Raw genomic sequence first — 16,273 nt, 5'->3', positions numbered from 1 at the left:
ATTAACTTTAAAATGTAGTTGTAGGGTTGTATACACAAGCCTACCACAAAGATTTAAACAAATCTGAGTGAGAACAAAACCAAAGCAGTGAAACGGTATTTTTATGCATTCACTCAAAATTAAAAGTACATTAAAATTCTCCGTTATTCTTCACAAAAGCTGTCAAAGTGGCTACTGTACTGTTCGGGTCCAATATTCTAACCAAAGGTACATTCACGCCTGTGTCTTGGAAAATCTTATTCTGCAGAGTCATGGCCAACATCGAGTCAATACCCAGAGCACACAGACCTGAGTCATCATCTAGCTCATCTACACTAACATTGCTGATGTCACTGACAAGTGTCCTCACACTTTCATGTGTGGAAGACAAATGCTGAGCTTTACTGGGCTCATTACTTAGTTCATCTTTTAGCTCAATTTCCACTAAAGCTGACAGCCGCTCTCTGAGAGATGCATTTTGTGAAAGTACATGAATGTGAAGATTTTTGAAGTTAAACTTGCATATGACTTGTTGTGGTCTGTTCACCACAAGACACTTTTCAAGTGCCTCTTGAACATGGCACACATCAATTATCATCATCCCCTTTGCCTCCAGGAACTTTTGGAAATGGTCTTTGTTCAACAAGAGACCAAGGTTCAAAGGACCCCAGTTGATGGACTGTCCAGCAAGTCCAAGATTTCTCCGATAATGACAGAATGTGTCGAGGAAAGAATTGGCTGCCGCATAGTTACATTGTGAGGCATTGCCGATGAATGAAGAGATGGAGGAGTAGCACACAAAAAAGTCCAGTTTGTTGTGAAGTGTTGCATAGTGAAGGTTCAGAGCCCCACTCACTTTGGGCTGCAGTACCTTTCGAAAGAGGGACTCATCCAGGTTTTCAATCAACGCATCATGTAATACTGCAGCACTGTGAAACACTCCTTTTATTGAACAAGAGGAGAATCTTTGTTCAATCTTTGAGATTGCATCCACGACCTGCATCGACACAGAAACATCACACTGGACATTCATGATTGTCACCTTATATCTTCTCTGGAGGAGATCCATTTCAAACTGCATTTCATCAGTCAGAGTACTTCTGGACATGGTTGCAATACAACCTCCACCATTATGGGCAATGAACTTCACTGTCTCAAGTCCCAAACCAGAGAGCCCTCCAGTTACAATATAAACACAGCTTTGTTTAAAGAGTTGCCCAGGCCTTGGAAGCAAAGGGATATCTGACACTAGACAGTCAGATTCTCCGTGATCTAGAACAACTAGCTGCACCATCTTTGTTGTGAAGTAGGACTGTGAATCTGCATTAGTCTGAGGCTCTTTTGTGCTTGATAATTGAAAAGTCTCCCTTTTCAAAGGTAGAGACTCTGTATCAAAGCCTAATGACATTAGCCAACTTGAGATATTCCTGTTTTGTACTCGCAGATTGGCTCTCTGGAAAACATTAGCCACATCAAGATGATGTACATGCATGTGTTCACTCTTAAATGCGAGCATGTTTGCTGAAATTGAGGATGAGATGTGAATGCTAGATATGAAAATAACATGTCTTTCATGAGAACCAGTGTCATGCACCCCCTGCCAAGAGTGATCAAATGGGGGCAGAAAAACAATTGCATGACTCTGATCCAAATGTAGAGGTTCTCTGAAATGCGGCAGAGAGGAAACATTCCAGCCTGACCTGTTTGCTGTCAGAGCCAAAACTTTCATCAGAGCAGAGGCTGAGTTGGAGGAGACGATGATCAGCCTCCTGCGCTGTTGCCTTACCTTAGACAGCATTCTCTGCAGGATCTCCCATGCCAGTATGAAGTATGACACACATGGAGTCTTTTTCAGAAAAGGGAGTCTCTTTGTGCTGTAGCACAAAGCTTCAGGAATTATAATCTTTGAAGTGGCAGCAACTGGATAACATGAAGCAATATGATCACCCACACTTAGACCATAAACATCTTTCCCAACAGCTGTGACAATGCCACTAAAATCTAAAGCGAGAAGCTTGTGATTCTGTGATGTGTGCTTGTTCCAATACATTGTCTTGCCGAAGTTCAAATGTAAAGCAGTGACAGGAAAGTAATCAGAGGAATGAGTGCATACATTGGTTAGCTGAATCTCAACTGACTTCTCTTGGATATCATTTGCATTTATGTTACAGGGGGTGGCAGACAAGTGAACCATTCTGTATGGATCAGTTGTCTGCAGAACAAAGTCGTTCTCATATAATGAATGCACACCACTTTCACTAAAAGCCCTGTCCCTTATGGGGGTCTTTGCTATTCTTGTTGTCGATGCTTGGCCTTTGCTGATCATTACTTCTTGTTGCTTACAGGTGTTTATCACACGAACCAGCATTTGAATGTCTTCACTGCTGACAGAAGCAAGGTTAATCAGTTGAAAAGACAGACCCGCCATCTCTGCTGCACAAGCCCTTGTCATACCAGACAACACAAAACCAGGACTGACATGGTCTACAGTTGTTTCTATTGATCTATAGGTTATGACACGAACAGTACAAGAGCGTTTGCTCTCTTTCAGTGCTAAAACAACCTGTCGAAATAGCTCACAGCAAGTCACTAAGCAGTCCAGCATCTTCTCAGATGACAAGTGACTGATGTCCTCTACGCCCCAAATGAAGAGAACATTTTGCAAATCCACATTGTTATTAAATGAGCTGAACACTACATTTCGAACTTGTTCTACCTTCCAATGTTCTCTGCTCTCCACAAATGCTGACTCCGGGTGTATGTATGACCTAAGTCCTTTAGCAATGCCAAGGTTGTCTTCAAAGACTATTGCTTTTATTTTGCTATTTTGCATGTCCCTCATGTCAGGTATTGCAATTATTTCATTGTGAAAGAACTGTGAGTGAAGAACATTTGAGCAATTGCCCAAAAATGAGATCCTCACCCCCTTAACTTCCACCAGTACATGACCCTCTGTGGTGGAAAAGCTACCACATACATCAAGGAAGTCTGCTGTCTCTTGAGTGGCTCGTAAGTACATGATCATTTCCTCTTGTAGCGGTCCTGATATGGCTACACTACCGATTGCTGAGGGGAATCCCTGCTTGCCTGTTAGCCGTCCGATAGCTACCGTAGCGGCCATTTGCAAGAAATAGTCCAAAACCACAGGGTGAATGAAATACTCATGAAGGTGTTTTAGAAGTTCACCGGGGACTTGAATTGCTGCCACAGCTTCCTTGAATTCAACTCCATAATGCACGTTATCAAGCTGTTTGAAGGCAGTGCCATATTCAAATCCTGCTTGAGAAAGAATCGAATAAATGTCATTTTGCCTCATAACCAATTCGCACCTTTGGAAGATCGTGTCTGGACAAATGGTTGGTTCTTCTAACAGCGGTTGGCCATCTGTACACCTGTATGTGCCAGAGGCATGTGTTGCATTAGAAGACTGTATTTTAAATGAGCCCTCATTCTCTGCATGCTCCAGTGTCACTTTCAACTGATGACAGTTTGAGCTAAGAGTAAGCAGACACTCAAATCGTACACTGAGCTGGAGCAGAGAGACAGGTTTCTTTGGCCTTAAACCTGCCATCACTGAAGCATAAGCTAGTTCGACATAGAACGTGCCTGGCACAATGGGAACACTATTATTTCTATGTTCCAAAAGGTATGGTGCAGTGTCTAATGAGAGATTGCACACATACTCTTTGTTATCCTGTTTTATTTGGGATATGAGTGTATGGGGAGAAAACGCGGATGATTCACCCCCACTACTAACAGCTTCAAAATTCAATTCTTTCTCTGTGTTGACAAACTGATAAACTGGAAGAGCTGTGGGCAATGTCTCATAACCCCTGTAGAGCTGATGCCAATTCACACTGATGCCCAATTCAAACAGTCTTGCCACTGTAGACAAGATTGTGTCGTAATCTTTCTCTGGCTGAACAGAGGGAAGAACTATGACATTATTTCCCAAATTTTCATGAATGTTCCTTTGGAGAGCCCTACAAGGTCCAATCTCCACAAAGATCATATTTGTCCTTGATTTCTTGTCTTTGGTGGCAGCATGCAGTGTTTGTTCAAATAAAACAGGGTCTCGGATGTTCCTTGCCCAGTAGCTGCCTGTCCTAAAGTCATCATCTGAATGGTGGTCTCCAGTCACGGTAGAAAAAAGTTTGCACTCCTTGTTGTTAGCATCCAAGGGATCGATCATTTTTTCAATGTCTTCTAGTATAGGATCCATCATGTGGCTATGATATGCTGCTGGCACATCTAACTCATGGAGGAAAAGGTATTTCTCCGTCAACACAATCTTCAGCCTCTGATGGAGGATGTCTATAGCATCTGCATCGCCTGACAAAGTGCAGGACTGAGGGCTGTTGAAGGCTGCAACACAAATTTTCCCAGAAAACTCTGGAAGGATTTTTGATACCTTTTCTACAGCTACATTACCGACAACAAGCATCTTCCCCCCTGTGACCTTACTCTGAAGAGTGCTGCGGTGGTACAACACTTTCACAGCATCCTCAAGAGACAAGAGACCAGAACAGTGAGCGGCTGCAACCTCACCAACAGAGTGCCCAAGCACGGCATCAGGTTTGACACCCCAATGCTTTAGGAGAGCAGAAATGCCAACCTGAATGGCAAAAAGAAGAGGCTGGACAACATTTGGCTTGCTAAAATCACCATTATCATATTCACCAGCAAGCCACTGACTGATGCTGATGCTTTTATAACTCTGAAAGAGATTCTCAACTTCTTTGACCTTATCACTGAAAACAGGAAACTGTCTTAGGAGCTGCCTGCACATACCCCTGTAGGCAACCCCATTTCCACAAAACACAAACACCACCTGGATGTCAGATCTTATCGGCTCAACTTTTGTTTTTAATGCAGATGTTAGCTGATGTTCTAAATCTGAGAGGGAAGATGTTAAGAAGGCCTTCCTGTATTTGTGTCTAGAATGGCTCCTTCTGCATGCTGAAGTGAATGACAATGCCTGTAAGTCAACTGTCTGATTGCTGCAAAGCCTGTGGTGGGTGTCAGTGATGGACAGGATCAATGATTTCTCTGAGGCTGCAGATATTACAAAGAGTTTTGGACAGCCTTTTGGGGTCTGAGTGGACACTTTGGTCTGACTGTACTCTCTTACAATCACATGTGCGTTTGTGCCTCCAAACCCAAAGCTGTTGATCCCAGCTACCCTTCCTAATGACCCATTTGTGTCCCATCTTTCAGCTTTAATAGGAACACTTATACTCAGAGCTTTTACATCTACACTGGCACTGTCTTCTGAGTAGAAAACTGAGGGAACGATGGTCTCATGCTTCATCATTAAGAGTACCTTAATGAGTCCGGCCACTCCCGCTGCAGATTCTGTATGTCCAATGTTGCCCTTCACAGAGCCAATCCGCAGTGTCTCTGAACCAGGAGGTTTGGCTTTAGCGATGATGTTTGAGATGCTTCCCGCCTCTGTTGGGTCTCCAACTGGGGTTCCAGTCCCATGTGCCTCTATGTACTGGACATTTGCAAGGTCAGACTCTGAGTAGATCATTTGCAAAAGCTCCTGTTGTTGAATCATGGACGGTTTTGTGATTGGGGTAACTGAGTGTCCATCTTGGTTGACTGCTGTTTTGCTGACGATGCCCCATATTTTGTTGCTGTCTTTTATGGCCTTTGGGATAGAAAGTCACATTATTAGCAGACTGTCTATTATCTCTACTGTGTGACCATAAACAATGAACATTATACTTGCACACTTTTTTCAGAGGCTTTAGTAGAACTACACCACAGCCCTCCCCTCGCCCATAACCATCTGCTCTGCTGGAGAATGGTTTGCTGGTCCCCTCAGGTGAGATCATCTTCGCCTTGCTGAGAGCAACAAACACCCTTGGCTCTACTATACAGCTGACACCGCCACACAGAGCCATCTCACAGTCCCCTAGTTGAAAGAGTGAGTGAAAATAAATATGGAACATTAAAATGGTTGATTAGTTTTCTTTCAAATGTGTCATTAGTGTGACGAAAATATCTAAATACCTTGCTTTATAGCCTGACAGGCTAAATGTAGAGCCACCAAAGATGAAGAACAGGCACTGTCAATGGCAAACGAAGGGCCAGTGAGATCAAAGGTGAAGGATATTCTATTTGCAGCCACGCTCATTGCTGTCCCTGTGCCGTTGTAGTGGGTTATTGTAGTAGGACTGTTACTTCGGAGTATCTCATAATCCCTGTTCATTAGACCTGTAACACCATTACAAAAGCAAAGTACCTTTACAATTTTGTGTATCACAAAATAGTGCTTGGAGTTTTAAATGTATCTTCGATAGCAGTCACCTATGTAAACTCCAGTTCTGCTTCGGCTGATGCTTTCCATAGCAATTCCTGCATCTTCCAGAGCCCTGTATGTGCACTGCAGAAGGAGTTTCTGCTGAGGGTCCATGTAATCAGCCTCTGCTTCAGTAATGCCAAAAAACTTGTGATCAAACGCATTAAACCTGAAATATAAAAACAGCAGATTTTATCATAATTCAAACATCTCTCATTAGATGTTTTAACACTTAACAGATAACGCTTACCCCTCAATTAGAGCTGCTTTGGTTGTTTGTGTCTTTCCGGATCTGCTATCATCCGCATCGTACCAAAGAGTGGTGTCAAATCTCTCTGCTGGAATATCTACAACACAGTTCTTTCCCTCCAACAGAACCCTCCAGAAATTGTCCAACCCTTCACCTAAAGTGAAACAGATCACATTACTAATAATTTACCTTAAGACAACTAAAAAAACAACAACCATTAACTCAGAGAAAATCAAAAATCCTTACCTCCAGGGAAATTACATCCAATCCCGATAACAGCTACATCATCCTCTGCATCCTCCATTGTTCCTTGGAGACTGTAGATGCTCTGGGGATGTGGTTGCTTTATCCTAAAGGCCAATGTGAAACTTCAAGCCTCTCCATAGTGAAGCTCAATGCTCAGTCCTTGTTGCTGTCTTTGGTCAGAACTACCGCTGCTGGACATCACACCCTTTATAACATTGCGCTGGTGAGAATGGACAAGAGGACACAACAAAGACCTGCCTTGTTGCCTCCCAATTGGCTTTCATCTGAAACTAAATACACTAATTGTAACTTAAGATCATTCAAAGGCTCCAGTGAATCTTTTTTTGTTCCTGTTTGTGGATTGACAAAAGACCAAAGTGAATAATAGAGTCTGCTTATCTCTAGTCCCCTGAATGATCATTCCCATGGGAACCTGTGGTCTCATTGTCCCTTAAATACTTTATAGATGTTCCTGAACAAAGCATTATTACGGTGGATAAGACTGCATTGATTAGGAAGACATTGTTTCTCAAAGATTATTCAAAAGTCAGCTTGAACAAAGAAACCCTAGAAAATAAGATTTTACTAATTGGATGCCCACAGAAGTGATGCATGCTTATGAATTAGTGTTTCTTGACACTAATCTAATAAGAAAAATTTTCAGACCCTTTCACTTCATTCAGTTTTTTTTTTTGCAGCTGTTAAAATCATTTATATTATTTTACCCCTTATTAATCTGCTGTCTCTAATGACAAAGTGAAAACAGGATTTTAAACACTCATTTAATAAAAAGAAAAAACTGACACTGACTCATTTGTCTTGATCTGCTTTGAGGTGTTTCTACGCGTGGATTCCACCTGTAGTATATTCAACTGATTGGACATGATTTGGAAAGGCACACACCGATTTAAGATCTGACAATGCATGGCAGAGCAAATGCCAAGCTATGAAGTTTAGAGGTCAGAGAAAAGATTGTGTTGAGACACAGACCTGGGGAAAATTTAGCTGCATTGAAGGTTTCCAAGAGTACAGTGGCCTGCAATTTTTTGATGGAAGAAGTTTTGAACAACCAGGACTCTTGACTACTGACTGAGCTCCATGGATCTTGTGTGGAGAAGGGAGAAACTCCCAGAAAACAACCATCACTGCAACACTATAACTTGGGCTTTATGACTTAAATGGTCAGACGGAAGCCTCTCCTTAGTGAGAGATGCTAACAAATCCAGTGTAACTAGTAGGTATCCGAACAGTGGACAGAGTTAGCATCTAGCTGGTGAACATGGTTCATTTAGCAGCTACTGCAAAGAGTCATATTACACTAAGAAGTTGGCAAAGACCAAAAGTAACATTTTAATGTTAAAAAAAACATTGTTGTGCTGCCTCCAAGTGGCCAAAATCAGTGAATGCAAGCTTAATTTTCATTTGAGTCAAGAAGTCAACAACACATTCATGAGTAAAGGTAATCTTTATTTGAGCTCCAAGAAGTCCTTTGTCTAAAGGAAAAAACAGAAGCACAAAGCCGATAATTTTACACGCTTTAAATTTATATACACATCTCCCCTTCTGTCGTGTATCAGCTACACGTGAGCTCAGAATAGAGACTGAGGGCCTATCACTATTTTCAGAAAAAAAGAACAACTTTGGGCACTTAAATAAATAAGAACAAACAAAATAGATGCAAGTGAAATACATCATTTAGAGAAATATCTAATGTGAAGAGCAGAATCACCTGTACCGTGCTACAGCCGAATGGTACATTCTAGGTTGAGGTACTTTAAAGGGTCTTATGGTGTGCTCCAGTCTGTACAAATTTAAAATGAGACAAACATACATGAAATCATGAATTGCATCTAAATTAACCATGATGTCAGCCAAATTTAATTTGGTGTACAACCTTTTTATTATGATAGCATCTATGACTGATTTGTAAAACTACTACATCTTTGTGAACTGTAGCAGACACTTGTGGAGAACAAAATACTTTCTTTCATCCAATTAAACTGAGTGCTTTTTTTTTTTAAATCGATGTGAAACCAGAAGTCTACTGTACAGGAAATGCAAGACAAATGAAAATGTATATAAGAGGCAAAACTTAATCATTTCAGTGACATCTTCACATTGGAAATAAGATACAAATGAAATACAAGGCCTCCAAAAGGCCTGTGCGTAATTGCACGGCTTCATATATATATATACATGATACAAGAGTCTAAAATATCTACTGAGGTATCTAGTGGTCCAGTGATTTGCCCTCCAGCACCAACTGGATCTCTTTGGCATCCAGCGTCTCGTATGTTAGAAGGGCATCCGCTAAGTTCTTGTGCTCCTTACTGTAAGTCTTCAGGATGCTTTTAGCGCGGTCATATGAGTCCTGGATGAAAGAGGAAGATAGGTGAATAAGAAATTGATTTTAAGAAAAGATATACGTAGATTAAATGTGAGAGTGCGGTGGGGAAACTCACCTTCAGTAAAACCCTGATTTCCTGTTCGATGGCAGCTTGAGTCTCGGGGCTCTGCTTGGTCACGTCACCGTAGGTCATGACCCCAAGCTGAAACAAATGGTATTTCTTTAGGTTGAATGAACAACAGACCTTCTCATGTATAAGTCATTGTCTTAGGTGTAATTATATGTTATAGTAGAGAACTGCAGGTCATCATTACAACTTAACAATAAATCAGTGTCCCAGTCTCTGGAGACACGCGGAAACTGGAGTGTTCAGAATAACATTTAAATGTACATTTACACTTTGTTTTATATGATGTAAAGAAAAGATCAAGCCCTGCAACAATAAAAGCCCCAGAACCGCACCGTTTAATAAACAGTGGTCTTCTATGTGAGCGGAGAGGATCCAAATGTTCCCCCATCAACCAAACAAATCTTACCTTGTCACTCATGCCGAACCTGGTTACCATCATTTTTGCTATTTTAGTTGCTCCATCAAAGTCACTGGAGGCTCCTAAAACGCACAATAGCAAGAGAAGATTGAAACCAAATCTGTATCACAAAAGGACCAAAGCACAGTCGATATTATCAGACATGCACTATAATATTATAGTTGGTCTATAGTTGAAGTATTTGTGGTGCTGATAGCACAACAGGACTGACACGCAAGCATCAATAAAATCAAGTTATTTTATTCTCGCACCAGTGGTGATGTGGTCGTCTCCAAAGATGAGCTCCTCTGCTACTCGGCCGCCCATACTGACGTCCATCTGAGCCAGCAGCTGGGCTCTTGTCTCACTCCAACGGTCATTCTCTGGAAGCATGGACACCTGGAGGATGGAGAGAAGGATAAATGCTGATTAGTTTTAGTTTAAAAAAAAAAAAAAGAGAGTGTACTGGAAAGGAGTATGAAATATAACAAAAGCTCACATGGCCAAGAGTTGGGCCTCTAGGCATGATAGTGGCCTTATTGATGGGCATTGCGTCTTTGGTGTAAAAGGCAACAATGGCGTGTCCGGACTCGTGGTAGGCTGTGATGGTCTTATTATTCTTGTCGATGACAACACTCTTCCTCTCAGGGCCTGGTATGAAAAGGACAAAATAGCAAGGATTATAAGCGATTAAGACCAACATTCTTCCATTAAAGTCTGTCCCCGTTGACATTCTTCCTGTCTCCTAACTAGAGTGTGTGTGAGTAGTCTCATGTGATGTGAGGGGTGCAGAGCAGAACTAAACACTGTGTATTCACCCATAAGGATCTTGTCCTTTGCAAACTCCAGATCCTTCAGTGTGACCATTTCTTTCTCGTCCACAGCTGCCTTCAGGGCTGCCTGGTTGACCAGGTTCTCCAGCTCTGCCCCAGTGAATCCCACTGTGCCTCGGGCAATTATCTCTGCATCCACAGCTGAAAGAAAAAAGAAAGAGAGCACAATAGAAAATGTCTTTGTAAAGTGTTCAAGATACAATGGTGTCATTTGCAGAAATGGCAAACAAAAGGTTTGATTTCAGTTGATAAGGAGAGCTGATGTTTCTGCAAAATGTGCAGGATTTTTTGAATGATATCACATAAATTGCTTATTAAAAATTGTTTCTGAAAAGCTTAAATAAAGTGACAGAGTGCAGTACAAAACAGAACCTGAAAGATTTGCGTTCCAAGATATTAGTTTAAATAATATCCTTAAAATGTTTGGATATTTTACCAGGGTCCACTTTAATCTTGGAGAGATACCAGTTGAGAATTTCAGTGCGTCCTTTCACATCTGGGCGAGGGACCGTCACCTGCATGTCAAACCTTCCTGGCCTCACCAGAGCACTGTAAAGTAGAAGCAAAGTAGAATTGCTTCAAATTTGATTTAAATGACGTTTCTGTGCTTGTAGTGTCCCATAATAGTGTTTGAAATTAAAGTTCTACCTCAAAAGCACAGTTAGTTTGCAAAGACTTACAAAGAGTGTTTGCTTTGTTTTTGTGGACATGACATAGTTCCAACAGTGTAAAACAGAAACTAGGACAAGGTCACACAGATAAAAACATCCTAAGGCGTATGAATTGACCGTATTTCCAACTAATAATTCAACACTATGTTAAAGCCAAGGTAAAATAACATGTGCAATGTAAACATACTTATCCAAAGCTTCTGCAAAGTTTGTAGCACCAATAACGATGACACCTTCATTTGGTTTAAATCTGTAAAATACCAAAAATAGAGTATGAAGTGATGTTGGTTTTTTTTAACACTATGCAATTTTAAAACGATCAAAAACTGAAAACTGACCCGTCCATTTCAGCCAGCAGCTGGTTGATGGTTTGTCTAGAATAGGGATGCATTGGAGACTCAATCCTCTTTCCGCCGACGCTGTCCAACTCATCGATGAAGATGACACAGGGAGCATTAGCTTTTGCCTCTTCTGCAATCAAAACAAAATAGATTGTAGTTGTTTTAGATACATCTTCAACTGGTTACTCACATTTTCTCACATCCAGAAAACTTACTGAAAAGGTTCCTGATTCGGCTCGCACCAACGCCCACAAACATCTCATCAAACTCTGATCCGGAGGCGTAGTAAAAAGGCACATCAGCCTCCCCGGCCACGGCCCGTGCTAACAGAGTCTTTCCTGTTCCTGGTGGACCGACAAGGAGGATCCCTGGCAGGATAAATGGAAACTAATTAGCATAAAATAAAAGCATATCTAAATTGTCAATTTCTTTGCATCAAACGATTTTCCTGGACAATAAAATCAGATGCAATGGAACAAAACAGGATACCTTTAGGCAGCTTTCCACCCAGAACAGTGAATTTCTGGGGATTCTTGAGAAAATCCACAACGTCTTGCAATTCATTCTTTGCCTCCTCCACTCCTTTGACATGCTCAAATGTCACATTCTTCATCTGGATGGGGTCGACTGCTGAGTCCAGGCCAGATGTGGTGCGGAACCTCACTGTGAAATCCCAAAGACAACGGGTTCAGTGAAGTAACACTAGCAAAAAAAAAAAAAAATTCATTTCTTAACAGTGTGTCACAATGACAGACAATAGAAGTGCAGGTTACCATGTGCTTAAGGCAGCATATGTATTTGTACATAAAGATCCAAATGTATGCTGCTTTTCCACATGTATTGCCTCCAGTTATTTGAATAGTTCTAGCACGTGAAGTGAAAACATACATTGTTGATGGATATTTAAGCATTACTACACAGTGGTATGCAGCAGAATAATCAGTCAAACTCTACATGCACACCAAAGGGGACATCAAGTCTTGTCCGCTATACTGTACATTAAAACCACATCAATTATTAAAGCTGGCTCAAGTAAACATTTATTTTACATTTTTTGCAAATAGAATAGTAAGACTTCAGTGTGCATGTAGGGTTGTGAGTTGACTTGCGAGCATAGGAGAGAATAAAAACTGAAACAAACCAGCATCAGAAAAGGAGCCTTTACCCGAGAGAAACGGGGTTCTTGATAACCCATAAATACCAACAAGCAGAAGGACCAACAGGATCAGCCTGGTTCTCTTCAGTGAGTCTGTAAAACAGCACAAAGATTACTCCTAAGTATTTATGTCAATCATAGGAACTCTCTGTGTTTTAACTCAGCACTGCCACCCAAAGAAAACCCAGTGCAACTGTTACACTGACTACCAGGGAATCCTCTGATTATAAGGTTTTGTTTCTTTCTAAATGATACATGTAGTGCCTGATGGCTGAGTAAGTCAGCCACATACCTTGAGTTCTCTGAGTGAAGGCCTGAGACCTCATGAACCCCTCGGTGAAACCTGTCTTGAAAGCTTCCTGTTGGTTATCAGGAAGGTTCTTTTGTTTCACCAGTTCGTCCAGTGATTGTGCTTCTGGTCCCTTTTCCCTCTGAAGCAATCCCTGCGGGGGAAACGAGAGGAAGAGTTGTTTTGGAAAAGCTTCAAAGTCCTGCCACTTTCACTTCTTTAGGAGGTCCCACAAATCTTTGCTGACCTTCATGAAAGCTGGTGTGTAGGACTCGGACTCCACCGGACCGTCATAAGCAGACTCCGTCCGTCTGGTCCTTGTTCGAAGTGTCTTGAAACCTCGACTCTGGACCCATACTAATCAGACACACACAGAAAGAAAATAAACAAACAATAAACACTAGCCTAAATGCTGTTTTTACCTAGCGGGTTAATTATTCAGAGACAGTATCTTACCAGGCAAGAAGTGCAGCTCTGAGCAAAATTCTTTTAGAGGACTATGGTGTTGTCTGTGGAATATTGGGGAGCCAAAAACCCCCACCCTTCTGTGTGAAAACCCTGTCAAACAAAAAGTGCAAAATGTTTGTTTTTCTTTAGATATAATAGCTATAATGAATGATGAATGATGTAAGCTTTGGTCCATTTTCTTGGAAAACAAAGCTGAGACGCCCGAGCTGCTCACCATGCTTGTTGTGAAAGAAGCTGTCTGCAGAAACGTGACTCGACCTCCATATGGAAGGAACAGCGGGAGGTTGTTCTGGTCCTGGTGTAGGCAGCAACCTGCTGACCAGCTCATCCAGTTGACTCGCCCCGATATCTGACAGGCCGAGATCCCTCAGACTCACACTGGGCTGTGAAGAAAGAATAGCCAAAGAAATAATTAATAATTTAAAAAAACAAACTTTCTTACACAGCGCACATATAGAGGTTAACACAACAAGTTAAACCTGCTTCACAACTCTGAGCTGAGCAAAATATTATGAAACAGATGGACAACATGTCAGGCACTGGTAGGCTTAAGTAGGGCTGCACAATATGGGGAAAATATGCACTGTTTTTGAAAATAAATTATTTCCAAAATTATTTTGTTGAACATTGAATTGAGCACAAAATGCACTGTTAAAAAAGTGATTTTACTTTTTTTAAATTGCAGTTTTCTACCAATTTCTCAAAAAGTTTCTTTTGTGGGGCGGCCGGTGGAACAGTGGTTAGAACAGTCGCCCGATGAGACTGACTCCGACCTGTGGCCCTTTGCTCCCTTTTTTTTTTTTTTTTTTTTTTGTGATGTTTATCACAATGATATTTGTTGTTCATTACCTGATAAAGGACATATTTCTTGGCTACTGTAAAACTGAAAAACAATAACATCTGCGCTTTAAGCATAATGTGCCACTGTTGAAGATTCTCATATACATTGTATTTTTTTTCCTGCAGGAAAACTTTTTTTTTTGGATGAACGATAAACATTTAAAACAATTTTGGTAAAGATTCAATGAAATTCCCTCATGAGGGATTTGTCTTGCTTGATGTGTTTGATCGAAGTGTAGGTGAGTTCTCCCTCCCTTGCAAAAAGTAATTTCACGAAGGAAAATATATTTTTTTAATTGTAACATTGTATGACTTGCTTCTGTCCTTTAAGTAAAAAAAAAAAAATCCTTGATGTTATTGGCTACAGATCTATAGTTGATGGTAGGTCATCCAACATAACCAGTGTTTCAGTGTACTTTTTAATTGAATAGTGAAAATAAATCTGGATGTGTGGAGACATTTAAGCTCAGACCATAGCACTGATGATTAGAAACTGTATATACTATATTGTATTTATGTCATGTATCCGTGGTGTGCGTCTCACCTCTTTCAGATATGAACTGTGCTCTGGAATGAAGTCTTTGTGCAGGGTCTGGACCGAAGCTGTGGCTGAGTTCTTCAGAGAGTGGAGGGCATTGATGAGCTGGCTGAGGGGCACGATCATCTGGCAGTAAACATCAACAACATACAATGAGATGAATAATCTTTATTTGACTAACATGATATAAACACTCACATTATTTAATGTTTAAAAAACAATGCAGGTGTTCTAGATTGTAGTGAAACATCCAGACAGGACTTTTTATCGGTGTTATTCAAGCTGACCTTACACTGCTTTGCCAATCGGAGAACAGAATCGCCCTCATACGTCAGCGTGTGCCAGTTATGTAACCTCAACAATTAAAATTAAGTTAGCACCCTACAATTTACTGAAAAGACTAGCTCCAAAGACACCATAATGGTCAAATCATGACCGCAACCGCGAGTACAGCGTGTCGCCGGTGCCACATGACGTAAGCATGGGCTGATTATATCAACCGTTGAGTTGTTAATGCTAACATTAGCCGGGCTAACTTAGGTTGTCATTTGACATAAAGTGAAGACATGAAACAACGATAGACAGAACTTTGTATTGCTATGACCAACATAGCAGTCAACCCAGGACAACGCTGACTTTATAACTAAAATAAAGATTCGTTATTATTGTTGTTTCGAACACACATTAGCTAGCTTGATTAAAAAATAAATGCTATCCAGTCGGCGGAGCTTACCTGCTGTGGCTGAAAAGACGTTGACAGTGAAAACATTTTGCTGAATGATAATTCAAAATTGCCAGTTGAGGAGAGACCCTCTTAATGAACTCAGATGAACGAGCCCTCCTGGTAGAGGTGTCCTTTTTGTTTTCCTTGTTACACAACTTTCAGCAGCTTAGCTAACAGAAAATGGATTCTCCGGTAACTGAGGTCAGATGGACTACAATATGACGTCAGGTCGAATTACTACCGGGTCCAGCTTGCATCATCGTTGCATCCCTTGTGGACCACAAATCGCATTTATTAAAAACCACATAAGAAGTGCTTACATAGTATATGAATTATAAATAATTCATTGATTTTCCCCCGTATGTGCCTTTCATGAAAAATAAGCTGCGTTGTTTTCACACAATTTCTATATTTACTTCTTATCTTTATTGCCTGATCAAAATGATCAAATAAAGATCAAAATATCAACACAGTCAATAAATATATAATATAAAACATGTTTCCATTGGCTATCTTATTTCGAAAAATGGTTATACTCATGACAATTTGACAGCTAAACTTAATAAGTAATACACACAGCTGACAGGCAGTAAATTGGGCAACTACACGGAACGGCCGTTCAGAGGACCCCGCGAAAGAACAGCGAATTCAAAATTTCAAAACAAACCTGAGAATGCTGTTTTAACATGTAAGTGTTTACCCTGAGTACGCTGGCTGTTACAGACGCAACCCAGTTAATCATTTGAAAACTCGGTGA

General features: G+C 40.9%; 2 protein-coding genes across 3 annotated transcripts; both read right to left on the bottom strand.

The window, feature by feature from the left end:
- Positions 1 to 130: 130 nt before the first annotated feature.
- On the bottom strand, positions 131 to 6,840 carry pks1 (polyketide synthase 1; the record flags this gene model as incomplete). The annotated part of the gene is made up of 6 exons (XM_083936047.1): positions 131 to 5,632; positions 5,718 to 5,899; positions 5,998 to 6,201; positions 6,295 to 6,455; positions 6,537 to 6,690; positions 6,783 to 6,840. The coding sequence occupies 6 exons, from the start codon at positions 6,838 to 6,840 to the stop codon at positions 131 to 133; spliced, it is 6,261 nt and encodes a 2,086-aa protein (XP_083792173.1).
- Positions 6,841 to 8,234: 1,394 nt separating this feature from the next.
- On the bottom strand, positions 8,235 to 15,678 carry LOC310963513 (ATP-dependent zinc metalloprotease YME1L1-like). Of its 2 annotated transcripts, none has more exons than XM_083936375.1 (18): positions 15,526 to 15,678; positions 14,799 to 14,918; positions 13,629 to 13,797; positions 13,403 to 13,504; positions 13,194 to 13,303; positions 12,950 to 13,100; positions 12,643 to 12,750; positions 11,991 to 12,164; positions 11,717 to 11,869; positions 11,499 to 11,631; positions 11,348 to 11,410; positions 10,926 to 11,038; positions 10,475 to 10,630; positions 10,156 to 10,307; positions 9,929 to 10,055; positions 9,666 to 9,739; positions 9,245 to 9,331; positions 8,235 to 9,153 (listed from the first exon to the last, which is right to left on the bottom strand). In XM_083936375.1, the coding sequence occupies exons 1-18, from the start codon at positions 15,559 to 15,561 to the stop codon at positions 9,013 to 9,015; spliced, it is 2,169 nt and encodes a 722-aa protein (XP_083792501.1). In that variant the 5' UTR covers positions 15,562 to 15,678; the 3' UTR covers positions 8,235 to 9,012. The 2 variants fall into 2 exon arrangements, with proteins under 2 accessions (XP_083792501.1, XP_083792502.1); XM_083936376.1 differs by having other exon boundaries at positions 12,667 to 12,750.
- Between the last annotated feature and the right edge of the window lie 595 nt (positions 15,679 to 16,273).

This window comes from Echiichthys vipera (assembly GCF_963691815.1).
Source record: "Echiichthys vipera genome assembly, chromosome: 21".
NCBI lineage: Eukaryota > Metazoa > Chordata > Actinopteri > Perciformes > Trachinidae > Echiichthys > Echiichthys vipera.
Note: the sequence above shows the minus strand (reverse complement) of the source record. Positions and strands in the feature narration are given on the sequence as shown.